The sequence below is a fragment of the Copidosoma floridanum genome, unplaced genomic scaffold, assembly GCF_036245765.1.
Source record: "Copidosoma floridanum isolate Cflo_tuat_1 unplaced genomic scaffold, Cflo_Japanese_pri ptg000013l, whole genome shotgun sequence".
Lineage (NCBI taxonomy): Eukaryota > Metazoa > Arthropoda > Insecta > Hymenoptera > Encyrtidae > Copidosoma > Copidosoma floridanum.
The window spans coordinates 9576407-9590454 of NW_028321890.1; the positions used below are offsets into that span (position 1 = coordinate 9576407).

A 14048-nucleotide genomic window follows, 5' to 3' on the forward strand; every position below is an offset into this window, starting at 1 on the left:
GGAGTTTTATACATGTACGAATCGAGTAGGTGAGAAAAGTTTCGCGCCATTGAAGAGCAAAGGTGGGTGCTCTAGATAAGACGAACGAAGAAAAATGTCCTCGTTATAAATTATGGAGAAAGTAGAAGAGTAATAAATAAAATAAAAAATAAAAAAAAATAAAAAAAACAAGTATCATCGAACCCCTCAGAATCAACAAGGTGATTGAATTTCTGCTGAACTAACGTGCAAAAACCATTATTCCCCGACACTTTATAACTGTCAAACCGTAACGGTAAGCTGGCAGTTGCATTAGCCAGTAATGCGAACTTTCTCTTAGAATTCACGATCCGATTTCGAAGGAAATTTACGGAGTCTCCGTCGAACGGGCAGGGGGAGGGCCCAGGAAGCGCATCACTTTTATCACGCGCCAATGTACGCCAACTTCTGTGCACCTATACCAACTCCATTGTGTATAGCGGGGCGGAACTCGAGCACTCTGGAAAATAGGCCTTCTCTCGCTCGGGCTAAGCGTTTTATCAAGTGGCTGGCGGGACCAGTGCTCCCGGGGGATTATTTGGTCTTGTTCTGTCGTGCAGCCACGGCCCCGAGGTAAAGCTATCCCCGTAATTAACAAAACCAGAGGATCCGCCCTGCGAGCAGCTTTGCCGTGAGTTTCTCTCTATCTCTCGCTTCCCACCGACTAGACCGGAAGGGTGGTATTCGCTCATGCTTCGGAAGATCCATCAGCCTTTGCACTGCCAATGGTGTACATATTGGTACTCGGTGAGGTGTTCGCCTTGTCTCGTTCTCGTCTCTTCCATTGATTTTTTGTCCGCTGCGTGCGCTGAATTTTGAAGACGTATTTTTCATTTCCGTTCGAAAGCCACAAATGACACATGTGCGCTACACACAGAATTTCTTTGTTCACAAACTTCTATACGGACGATTCCGCCGTAACAAGCTCAAAGTGACTTCAAAAATGTCATTGGAATAAGTTGGCTGAAAAAGCCCTATCGATTGAAAAAATGTTGTCAAATTCAGTGCCATTAGTCAAAAGTTACATGTTTTAAGAAAACGCGTGGTCTATAAGGGATACGTATATAAGAAAATATTAGAGACCGTTTAAAACGTCTAATTGACTATACCGCAGGTGTATAATAATCCTACAGGTACACGCGCCGATTATTTTTAAGAGGCTTGTCGTCGCGTAACAATCCTGTACATTTATGTTATACATGGAGCTCTCGGCTTGAAGTATAATTTGAACTCACGCGTCCCACTGCGGCCTGGCTATCGAACAATTGAAAAATGAATAGTGAACTTTGCCACTCTCTGGAGCCGTACCATATAACTCTTTTTAGCTTCGTGGGCCTATGTTATAACATAGGCCGATGTACAGAAAAATAGTTACATGGTACGGCCCCCGAAATCGATTTCGTTGCTCACGCTGTGTGGTGACAGAATGATGGAAACGTGTGAAGACTTTATTTTTTTATTTTTTTTTTTTTTTCGTTGGTTGGAGACTTTTGAGGTAAAACTGTCCTTGGCTGGTTGTAACTTGTATTGCATAAATAAGTGGACACGTATCGGAATGTAATATACTTAGTGCGAAGTACCCAAAGCAAGTATTTAATGCCCCAAAAAATATCCTAATATTCGTAAAGAAAAAAGCTAAATACTTGAGATGTATTGAGCTGTTATTTTATTTGTTAACTTATTTTTTACCATTTATTCAACAACGTAAGGATACATCACACTTATTCAATAAATCTTCGAACCAATCCTCAAAGAATCCATTTTTTTCACAGCTATCTCTTCGAGACTTCCAAGGGTATGCTTAAAAAAAAGCGTCACTCATTTTTTAAGGCACCTGACGCCAAATTTTTCACGGACTCTTTCGTATACGTGCGTATGCATATGATGCACGACGCGACCAAAGCCACGCTAGGTATGCGCGTCCCCGTATAAGAAGCGGACCTCTCCTTTCTCTTTTCCACTCACTTATACTTAGTCACTTGCTCCGCTCCACTCCGCGCGACGGCAACTCAGCCGCGAAACAGAGACGAAGATCCATATCACACTCGCGCACCTACTAAGCCTTACACATTTAACTCACGCACGTTGTACTTATACGCTGTAGGCACAATATCACTTCGTAGTGGTTCGTACCCTCGACACGCACCAACAAACTACAAACGTGTCTTTCGGCAGCATGTAGGCGTTATAATATATATACACACACCCGTTGGCGGTGTTGTCTCTTCCGTTTGCCGGTCTTTAAAACTTCCGCCTGCCTCGTCTCGTCTACCTCCTAATCCCACTAACGAACATTTCCACTGAACACAAATGCCTTTCTACTTCTTCCGTGTTTTAATAATATGTCAAAGACGCTTAGTACTCCTCACAAGTGCTTATATGTATATACGTAGCACTTTTACTTTTGCACCTGTGCATTCGTGTTATTCTTTTTTTTCTGGCAAAACTGTAGGTACGCTATGGACTTTTTTTTCTGCTCACGAAAATTTTAACAATTGGAATGAGTAACCAACTCCTTCCCGTTTTCATTAATTTGGGTGTAGGTATACTTCCGCAGAGGTTCAGCGACCACGATGCATTGGCCCATAGGTACTGTATATTTATTATGCTGTACCCATTCATTTTCGGACTTGCATTACATATGCGCGCAGCGGCGTGTGAAAAAGAGAGACCGTGGAAATCCGCTACGGGCGTAATCCTTATTTGCATGGACTATTTTTTCCGAGGGATTTTCCCCTGGGAGTCCGGGGTTTCTTTTAAGTAACGAATGCTCGCTCGGTGTGTGGCAAAAAGAAAATTACGCCGTGATGAATTTTGATGGGGAAGTTTTGCGTCGTCCGGGCTGCAAATTTTTTGCGCATTTCAATGAGAACTGTAGATTTTAGAAAAAACATTTCAATTAACTGGTGAAAAAAGGGGTGAGCTTATAAAGACCCGGTACACGCAGTGCGTAGACACCGCATACTAATGAGGCGACAAAACCTAAACAAGCCTTGATGATCTTCTTTTCATAAAAAACGTGGAAAGGATTATTTTTCTGCTTAACTCGTACAGTTCTTCTGTTATATTTCACCACTTCCTAGAATTGGGTTCCACTTGTTCAACTTGATCCAAACTTTCGGGTCGTGCTTAATTATAATCACAAAATACAAAAATTAAGAGAGAGCTACGATCGAGACGATGGCTTAAGGACGTTCGGTAGAGATAGAACCCTGTGATAAATCTTTTTAAAATATTTTAACCAGACGTTTTTATTGTTGTTACAATGAAGCTGTTAAAACTTCAAGAGGTTCGTCTGTTTCGTTTCCGAGATATTGAATTTCAAAGTTCAGTCATTTTAACACGGTCGCTTATGGGGAAACTTATAAAAACTCAGTTTAAAAAAAATTGGCGTGATGAAAGTCTCCAATTTTTTTATATGTCACAGATAATGTTATTAACTATACGTACACAAAGTTTCGCGACGATCGTCTGATTAGTTTATGAATAAAAACATTAAATAATAGTTCGACAAAAACGCAACGGCAACGTTGCAAGAAGCGGGAAATCCAAAATGTTCCAGGACATAAAACAGTATATATTTAAACATTATGGTAGATATTTATGTATTTCTGTATAAAACATAAGCTTACATATGTGTGTGAGTATATGTACATAGGTTCCACCCGAACCCATAACAAAACAATGTATCATAATAACACATATTTATTTTTCTTTATAAAATGTTTAATTTTTAATTTTTATACAATACAATTTTTTTACAAAAGATAAAAAAATCACATACTTGTAGTAATCGCAGAGACTAGAGTCTGTCCTAATTATTTAACATATCACTTTCAATGAGACTTTTCAAGTGACATAAAAATTCAAGAATTTTATTTACATTAGCTTCTCTTTTGATAAAAGGATTTTGTTCATTTAATAAAAACGATCTCAAACTAGCGTCACCTTCCATAAATTTATCAACAATTACGTTAAAATCAACTTTATTTTGACTAAGATTTTTTATAACTGATTTCGAAATGATAGACGACATGGGGTAAAAGGTAGGTAAATATATTTTTTCATCAGTGATTTTTTGAATCTTCGTAAGCACATCGTTGTTAATTATTTACTCATTTTTATTACATTGTTATAACGAATAAAAATCAAATACTTACATCTTTAGCACAAATACTTTACAAATATACAGATACGCTGCCGTAACCGACGCAGCAGACAGTGCAGAGTGCAGACACTGCAGAGTGCACACCTGCACACCACCTGATGTGTGTATATGAACACTCACACATTGGAGACCCGTGCGGCGATGCCAAGTCTTCACTCATCGCTGCTTCCCCCTTGCCCCGCAAGTGGTTCCCCCCCGCTATTTCTACCGAACGTCCTTAAGGAGGTTCCATCGAGTAGGGATACCAACCCACATCTTGGAGCCCTGATTTGCTCAAAAAACTTTGATATTTGGTACCACTGCTGCAAGAAAAGTACAGACTAACCTACGGAAATACGACGACTGAATCAACTATAAATAGAATATATCAAAATTTTTTCCGGTTATCTATATTTTTCACGACGGAATTTGAAAAATGAAGTTATAACCTACAATACGTATATACTGATAATACCCGACACTTTCGATTGGAGTTGCAAATTATTAGTCTTAGTATACCTGCCATAAGCGCTCTAGTCGAAAGAGCGAGCTTCAAGCTCGAATTTCTCAAGATTTTGTCCGGATAAGTATATACAAAAGGGTACCCTTAAATTCAGCGTAATCTAAACTATTTTATGACATATGTCTAATGTGGCGACACTAGGACGCTGGAACCTCCTTAAGAAGTCAGCATCCTATCGTCTTAGCTTAAATAACTTGAGAAGTCATGGGTTCGAGTAAAGTCAAAAGTTATCGAGATTATCCTCGGGTTTTATCACCCTTTCGGCACGATGAGTACTTACCCGTCAGAATACCGAAAAACCACTTATCCGATTTTCAGTGGATGTATCCGTATGATGATACCTAGACTTCCAGGGACTTTCGAAGGGAGTCCTACCACCTGGCCTGGTAAAGTCATTATCAGTTTTACAAAGGTAGGTACGGCGAGTTATAAATTCAGTAGTCAATGGAGGGGATCCTTTCATGAAATCTGATACCGGTCGTGGTGTGCTTGAAACGATCGTTGCACCCTGTAAATTGTACCCAGTAGGATAAATGATCAAAACGTCTGAGGGGAGCTTTGCTCTAGGGGCCCGCACAAAAGAGACTGGCACACTTGGGAAAAAAGGAGGGACTCGGAGGAAAAGGGATGTGATATCGATGGTAACAGTAGGAATTTTAAGATACACAAAAACCCTATACTGAATACACACGAAATATAAACACAATACCGTACGAAGAGTCAAAATATTTATTCCCACGTAATAGATATCTTAAGTTATATTGTTTTTTGGCCTACATAGGAGCTTACTAAGACGAACACTGGTAAAAATGTATGTTTCGCAATACTAAGCCTTTGATCATTAACCTTTAATTATTTAATTTCAAAGTGTTCACGGTAAAAATAAATATTTTTCCTCCAAGATCGAATAATACAAAACTTACTTTCAAAATAAACACTTCGAATTTTAAATAACCATCTATTTTAAAAACCTAAAAAACAATTAATAACAAATGTTTTTTACTTAAAAATAATATTGGGCTGAAAAAACACTTATTTGGAATAAGTATTTTTGCTGTAGAGTTTCATTCAAAAATGTATTCATCAAGGTATTTTACATATACGTCAGGCAATTTTAAAGATCTATTGCGATGATGCATCTCCTTTTTTATCTATAGTAAATGGATGTAAGAACAGAAAAACGCTTCGTAAGCATTATACAAGATATAACAGGGTTCATGACACTTTTCAAGCAGATCGATACATTATTAGCTAGCAGAGTGATGTCACGTGCGATATCATAGCATGGATATAAATTATTATTATACGTATTTTTAGCTTCTTTATATTTTTATACGTTGCATAAGTTATTGAGTAAGTATGCAGTTGGAAAAAATTCTCGTAATCAAATAATTTACGGCTCAAAAATATTTGTAAGATATTCTCGTGTCCCACGAAATTTAATTTTGAACTGGACAACACATTTCTAAGGAATTTAATTTAATTTAATGCAACCAAATGTACTTTATAAAACGTTGTGATTATTTTTAAATTCAGTATAATGGAAATTGAATTTGGCACCCGAAAAAAATTTGAGTAAATTTTTCAGAATTTCAATGCAAGTGTTTAAAAATGTGTCTTTTTCGAAATCCTGGATTATCAACATTCTATAAAATGCCAATGCTGTACTTCAAAAGCAAATTTATTTTTTATCATTTCGACACAAAAACAAATGGATTTTGGAGTCACTCTTTCATTATTACACAAACTATAAGTGTAAAATTAAGTATCGTTAGACATTTTTCATAGATAAAGTTATTGTTAGCTGTAGTTTTTCAATAATAAACACCTCGTCAATAGTGCACACAAATTATTTCTACATGAATGCCTTTTTCTAACGCTGGGAAACAATTTTTATTATTCTCAACTAGAATTAATTTTAAAGATATACTATGAAATTTAATATCGTATGGAGCTAAAGTGAGACATTGTACCGAAATAGTAGTTAAAAAAAATTGATAAGGCATCGTTGAAGACTGACTCCAGCACCTGATTGTGGCTATAAACAATTTAAACCTCGGTAATAACCATGGAAAATTAATATTTTCGAACAAAACATATGAAATATTTGAAAATTTAGAGTTTTCTCTGATCTTTGTATATAGAGCCCACGGTATACTATATATATACGTATAGTATGTACCTATGAAGTACGCCGTGATTGCCAAACTTTGTAAATAGACATTACATTTTAACTTAGCTTTGCGGTGATATTTATTTATATAACAAATGCAGAAAATACAAATTCCCTACACACGAGTCAATGCATGGGTATAGTAGAGGGTATAGTGATAAGCTCGCACGAGTAGCAGGGGTTGCTGGTAACGAATACCGGTTGCCAGTTTATATAATCATAATTATACGGCACGTATCACCGACACAAGTCGCCGTAGTGTGAATCCATCACCACAAGCTGGGAATCGTTCCGCCCGAGTTGTATGGAAGATTTTTCATAATATGTGGGTTGGAAAAATGACTTACGTGTACATTACGTCAAGGAACATGACGTTATATGATGCATTTCTAAATTTTTTATAAACCATACGGCTATGTACATAATATATTTTTATTCATTCAACATTTTCGTCAGTCATATACTCAATGGATACAAAATAAAGACTTGGAATCAAGGTTAATATGCAGAGCCTAGTGGTAGCAGTGATATCGCATCAGTATATCGCTTCAGAAAAAGTGCATCTACATTCACATATATTACCTGCCAGAGAAGTATAACTTCACACTTGGGTAGCCAAGCACCCACTGACCACTGGTTTATAGAGCGAATATCATAACGACCCTTTTTTTAATTACGTGTAATAAAACATGGTGATTACAGCTTACTTAAACTTTTTTTAGAACGAAACCATACATATGTGCTATCAAAAATTATATTTTTTTAAGTAAAAACGCGTTTTTTAATTTAGACTTCAAAATGTTCTCGAAAATATCCACTTTTAGGTCATACTATCTAGTTTTGATTATTTTGTAAAAAAATTTGAAGCATTAATAATGAGAAATTCCTATCCGAATTGATATTAAAATGAAGTATAAAGTTTTTAAGCAAGAACTCAAAATCACGAAAGTTCAGGGTTTGTTGGGTTTGCTCATAAATATCCATTAAGTATTATTAAGAGCGATTCAAACAGATTTTTTTGTCAGTAAGGTAGTGGACCCAATACTCGACCAGTCCCGTTTTTACGAGTAATGTTATGAACATTACACAGAAAGAGCGAATAAAAAAAATCTCCCTCCATGAATTAAATAAGTGAGATTTAAAACTATTCAAATTCAATACAATTTGTATAAAGTAGATTTGAATCAATTAATTATATTGCATTTTTCTGATCGAGTATTGGGGGGTCTAGACTGATCGAGTGTTGGTTCCATTCAGTTTTAGGTGATCGACTTTTGGGGTGAAAAAAGTACGTTTGTAAAACCTTTAAGGTAATTAAATTTTAGAAAGAAATCCTTTTTTATTTGTATTATTATAAAGTTAAGTAGTTTGTTTATGCTGCCTAACAATCGCAGTGTTAAATTTTCATGCTTATAATATTTTCTTGGTTGATGATTGGGTCCTCTACCTAAACTACTCCGAATATATATAATTTTCTTTAAATCGTTGTTTATTTCTTTGTCCACGCTGCTTTTTTCAAAATGAAAGAAAAAAAAAATTTTACAAAGTATAACGAAAATCTTTTATTTTCTCTAGCATAAGTACTAAAAAATTTTCACTCGAATGCCAATGACTCGACGTTCGCTCGATTCGAGTGGAAATTTTATCAAAAAAATTTTGAGAATTCAGTAAAATAACGTCTTGTAGTTTTATCAAATCCTGAAAAATTTTTTGATGCAAGTCTCCACGGTTATTTTCAATAATACTTACCAACGCTGATTTGAAGTTGAATGAACACAGACATTTTACTTCACAAATGTATGATACTGCCAGTATCGGTTCAGTACTGTTAGCTATACTCACTTGACATTAACAATAAAATATATAAGACTCGATCACAGGCCATCTTATAACTGTGCATAAACGTGGTGTTCTACTATCATAATTTTTATTTAACGTGACAGTCAAACTGAAAATGGTATATTTCTATGATAAACAATGAATGAGAATGGCTAGTCCTGGAATGCATTGGTTTTTTTTGTTCAACTGCAATCTAAATTACAGTGAAAATTTAATTTTTAAAAATGTTTGAAAAATCGCTTCATTCTAGGGGAGTGGATCAAAGGATAAAAATCATAGTGAAAAAAGTATCTTTTGTAACATCCATTCCCTTTCTTTTTTTCTTCAACTCAACTTTTTCACACACAGACACAATTTTCTTGTAAGCATGAGACAACGAGCTTAATGATTTTAATGCCAATAACGGTGACGACGATTTTTTTAATGATTTGTTTGATTTTATTAAAATTGGTCAAGTAACGGAATAACCTTCATTGCCAATACTTTGTAGCCAGTAATATTTGACACCATTGGCAAACAATAATTAATGGACTTGCACACTTTTCATTAGTTTCGCCCAATGTTATCACTTCGATATTAATAAGAGTATTGCTATCGTTAAAAATTAAATTACGTACGAATTATAGTTTTGCACAAAACTTCTTACATCTCACGGTTTGATCGCATTCCAACACTACCTCATGGAAAATTACATGTAAAACATGAACGAGTTGTACATTAATAAGTTTTTATCCATTTGTAAACAAGATTATAATTTAAAACTGCATTATTTCCACGCACATTAACCTGGTAATTTTGATTGAATCTGTTTGATTATCATCCATATGTTAATTATTGCGCAATAAAGCGAAAAATTTGCTGATGCTATTCCACAATCCACAACGCAACTACTACACTCTACATGAATTATATTATTAGCAACCCCGAAATCACGTTCCGTTAAATTGACGAATTAAAAACAAGCGGCTAAATTTATGTAAAACACCATGTCTTGCATGTAAAGCACAACCAATCTACAATGTGCCAAAGCAACAGTGTTATTTGAGTAACAGAATTCAATTTTAAATTACTCCGTTATCATATTTAACTGAGTATTAGTATTAATATGCTAACTTTGAATTTAAACTAACAAATGCTTTTTCAGCCATTTTAAAACGTTTTCGATATTAAGTGTCTTTATAATAACTCTATGGGTAAAATTTGTCATCACAAGAAAGTGTATTTTTAGAAGTTATACAATTTTCGAATTAAAAATTTTGTCTAAAAATGTGTTGTTAAAAAATTGGATGACGTAGAATGATTTGGCTATTTTGAAACGATTTTTGCCAATTAAATCATTAAGACAGCATTTTAAAAAAAAACTTACTGTATGAAGAAGTTTTATTTTTATGAGATCTACAATTATTGTATTCAATATTTTGTTATAGAATCTGAATTTATTTGTGTAACAGGCAACACACGTTTTTTGCGCTGTTTTATACTTTAAAAAAAGTTCTCGATGAAAAAAATTTTTTTTTTTATCTCAGAGTACTACACCAAAAAATTCTGTCAAAATTTTTCCTTTCCATAAAACTTATCAAAATTTAAATCATCAGCTGAGACATCCAACTCTAAGCTACGAACCAAATTTCAACCCATTTGGACCATAATTACTCGAGTTAGTCGAAAAAGTTGAAAATTTACATACACACTTCCGCACACTTCCACACATACACCATGTGACCAACTCAGATTACCCTCATATTATTAGGTTAAAAATTTGTTTTATACTAAAAATAGACGATTTATAAGTGGTTGCACTTTTTGCTCTGACAAAATTATAAGGCAGTCTCATGCATTGGTCGTACCTAAAAATGTCATTTTGTTAACGAGAATGCTATTGTTGTGAATTGCACGAGAACGAGATCCTTAAAAAGCATGAGAGGTAATTTCATGTGAATAGAGACACGTGAGATCGCTATAGACTTAATTAGAGTGAACATTGTAGCTAGTGAAATCTTACCCAGCGTTAAATAAAAGCGAAACCACATTACATAGGTACTGCAGGAAAGCTAGAGTGCAACGCGAACGAGTTAAGTAACGACGCATATCGTACGGCTCACACGAGGGTAATAAAATTAATTGATTCATAACGGGCTCGGTGTATATTATGATGTCACGCCAGAAGCCGTAGTGCCCACGATGTATCTTTGGTTTCGGCAACAGTTTCATAAAACGGGATGGAACTTTCAATTGAAAAGCTTTGATATCATAATAATTATTATTTTTTTTATTTTTTTCAAATAAAACAGAGCTAATCTTGCCAAAGATTGTTCGTTGGAATGAAGTCTCAACATTATTGGTACTCGACTATACGCGATACTCGAGAGGGTGAGGGGACACCTATCCTGAAGCTTTGGCAAGCAGGTTCCACTATTCGAAGCTGTTCGCGGAGTTAGAGAAACAGGGCGGATCTGAATGATGCGAACATCAACCACACGCAGAACCTACAGCCCTTTTGGAAGCCTTCGTCTTTGTGCACGAGGACAGTTGCCGGCTCGAAAGTTTCTCATTACCTGCACCACTGTCCCAAAGTTGGAGTAATATCTCTTACAGCTATACGTGTACATACGTTAGGGTCTGTCAGAACTATTACAGAATGCATTGCGGCGTATGTTTGTACACGGTTCACTCGACCACTCGAAGTGCTCGAGCCTCGAACACACACAACACACACACGCAGAAGATCTCTATAAGACTCGGGGAAAAGGAGCGCGAGCGCAAACTCTCGGTCTACCTCGTCGCATGTGGTACACGTATACCTATATACCTACCAGTTAACGGTTCCGAGCCATTTTTACCGTAGGTATGTACGTATCGGTACAAGGCCACGTTTCAAACCCATCTATGTTCGTATGGTTATGTATTTTTGTGTTTGCCGTGTACAACGTACACATGGGTAGTACACATTTTTTAATACGTGATAATATGTACCTTACTCAAATGCACGTGCCTCGTAGGAATAATGTATAATATATACGAGCTGGGAGTCTCAGTATTTTCGTCTTGCACTTGGCCCGCAGCCGCGGAGTTTTTTTTTCCATGGCTTTTTTACGGTTAAAAGTTCTACTAATGACAAAGACATGTTGGGTACGTGGCGAGGAAGGGCTCACTCCGATGTGTACCTGTGACTACGAGCACTACCCGCTCGTCTCGCTCAACTCCCCGATCCACCGCACCAGTGTACTCTTCCTCTTTTGCATGACTAACTAATGAGAAAAAGTAGAAGAAAAAAAACAAGATCGGTATACGTGTATATATATGTACGTACAGCTCTCGGCTGACTCGGTCGAGAAGTGGAATACGTGCCGGATAACCGTATATTTATATAATCATTAAAAATTTTATCCACCCCCAGCGAGTGTCATAAAAAGGTGGCTTGGAATTTAAATTCTTTTCGTTTTTTTACTGCATACTCCGTTAGGGGATCCAACTGTGAGTATCATTAGCGACATGGTTGAAGTCTGGAAAAAAGTTTCTGAAAATTCTATGGCTATACAGTCGCAAGATTGTATAATTTCTTTTACCCTACTTTTTTTTTACCGAGCAAATTCTATCGAAAATTAATAAAAATGGCTCTCATTACTTTTGCTCCGAAAGCTGTCAACCACTAGTCTTTTGACGACAAATCGTATGATGGAGAGTCGACAGAAATGTAAACTGTAGACCGTTTGCATGACAATTTATCGCCCAACTCAGGCAAAAAGAATTAAAAGCCGCCACAATGGAGAAAAAAAAAAAAAAAAAGTCAGTCGTAGTGTGTAGTGCATTGAATGTGTGTATGGGCCTCGGAAAGGATTACTTTCTCAGGGGTTTACCATGTGAATCGACTTCGCTTCCCGGTTGTAAAAACACATGGTTTCTCCGGCGTGCGAGTGACGCAACTTTAGAGTTCATTCAGCATTTGTTGTGCAACGTATACTTTGCGATAATTCAATCCTGAAATCGTTGTACGAGTTATTGAAAATCAAAACGCAACCAACATCAACGATTTACCCACTCTGGCCAGCTTTGAAAATCAAGCATTGAAAAAACGCTTCTGGTACAGAAAATGAGAAATCGTAGAATAAGTACAATATTAAGTAGTAATTACAAACCCAAAAAATCTCGTGTAGCTTTACTCACCGGCTGATTTTCCCCGTCCTCTTATCCATTTTAAACGCCAGGAATTCCTCGTCTTTGCCCCTCCTTGATCTTCACTGGATTTCCTTCATCCCGTTACACTCTCTTCTCTCTCTACTCGCTCTAGCTCCTCCTCCTCCTCCTCCTGCTCTCGCAACTCGAAATTTTCGCAAAAAACAACCTGTACCCAACAAACACATGCATAAGCACCAGCTCGATCCACCACCAAATGAACGACGTCCTTTTGTTAGTCGACAGTCCGAGAGGGAAATAATCACACGCGAGAGACAATAAGTGTACTCGATAACTGCACCAATATTTTACCGCACCATCGACGTAGATTTGCCGCTGAAAATCGAGTAGTGCACCCTCCAAGCGCTACGGAGCTTTTCAAGCTCTAAAACCACGACCAACGTGACGAAGTTGACGGAAAATGTTTTGCTGCCCCTACATGACAAGTCTGTAACTGTATACGGGCACAACCACAAGCGCGCAGCGCGCGGGAGCGTCGTGGAGTGTAAATGTATACACAGATGTACCAGAGAGAGGGAGAGCGAGCGCAAGGATTGCGAAAGGACTGCGGGAGAGGACGTCGCTCCGGCTTTTCCTCCCGAAGAAAGACAACTGGTACTTATCTTAAGTGTACACTTATGCGTGTGCACTGGGTCGTTCAGAACAGTAAGCTGTCGAGCGGAGCTGTGCACTCGCGGGACGGACAGACTCCTGCCAGGAGCTGCGGGAGGTCCGGGCCGTTGTGTGGTGGCTACGCGAGCTCTGCCAGTGGTGCAGGCCGTTCGAGGACTGAAGGAAGAGACGGCAGCTCCGCGAGCAGTAGGCTAACGCGGAGGCTGGAAATTCCGAAATTTCTCGCGCGCTGCCGTGCGGCGCACGGGCTCGGTGCCTTTCGTTTCAACGCAGTATACACTCTACCTTTCCCAGCACTCCCAGCTGCAGCAGCGACCTCGGACAGTCTTCGCGCGGACCGACTTGCTCCCCGGTCCTCCTCGGTATATGTAGCCCCCCTTATTCGCTTGCCCGAATGAATCACCTTACCGTCCTTACCTGCCTCTCCGTAGGTACTCCGTCACCCCAGCTGCCGTAACACTTTACCTTCTACGAGTATAGCGTATTATATACCATTAATCTACCACTTCTTTATTTTGTTTCCTGCGCTCGACTTTTCTCCC

General features: G+C 37.6%; 1 protein-coding gene across 1 annotated transcript in view; it reads right to left on the reverse strand.

The window, feature by feature from the left end:
- Positions 1-13298, reverse strand: part of Cad87A (cadherin 87A) — a 70930-nt gene extending 57632 nt beyond the window's left edge. Inside the window, exon 1 of the mRNA XM_089591347.1 lies at positions 12865-13298. Coding sequence (XP_089447473.1) covers positions 12865-12893 — 29 coding nt within the window. The 5' untranslated portion in view covers positions 12894-13298. The remainder of the gene's footprint in view (positions 1-12864) is intronic.
- Between the last annotated feature and the right edge of the window lie 750 nt (positions 13299-14048).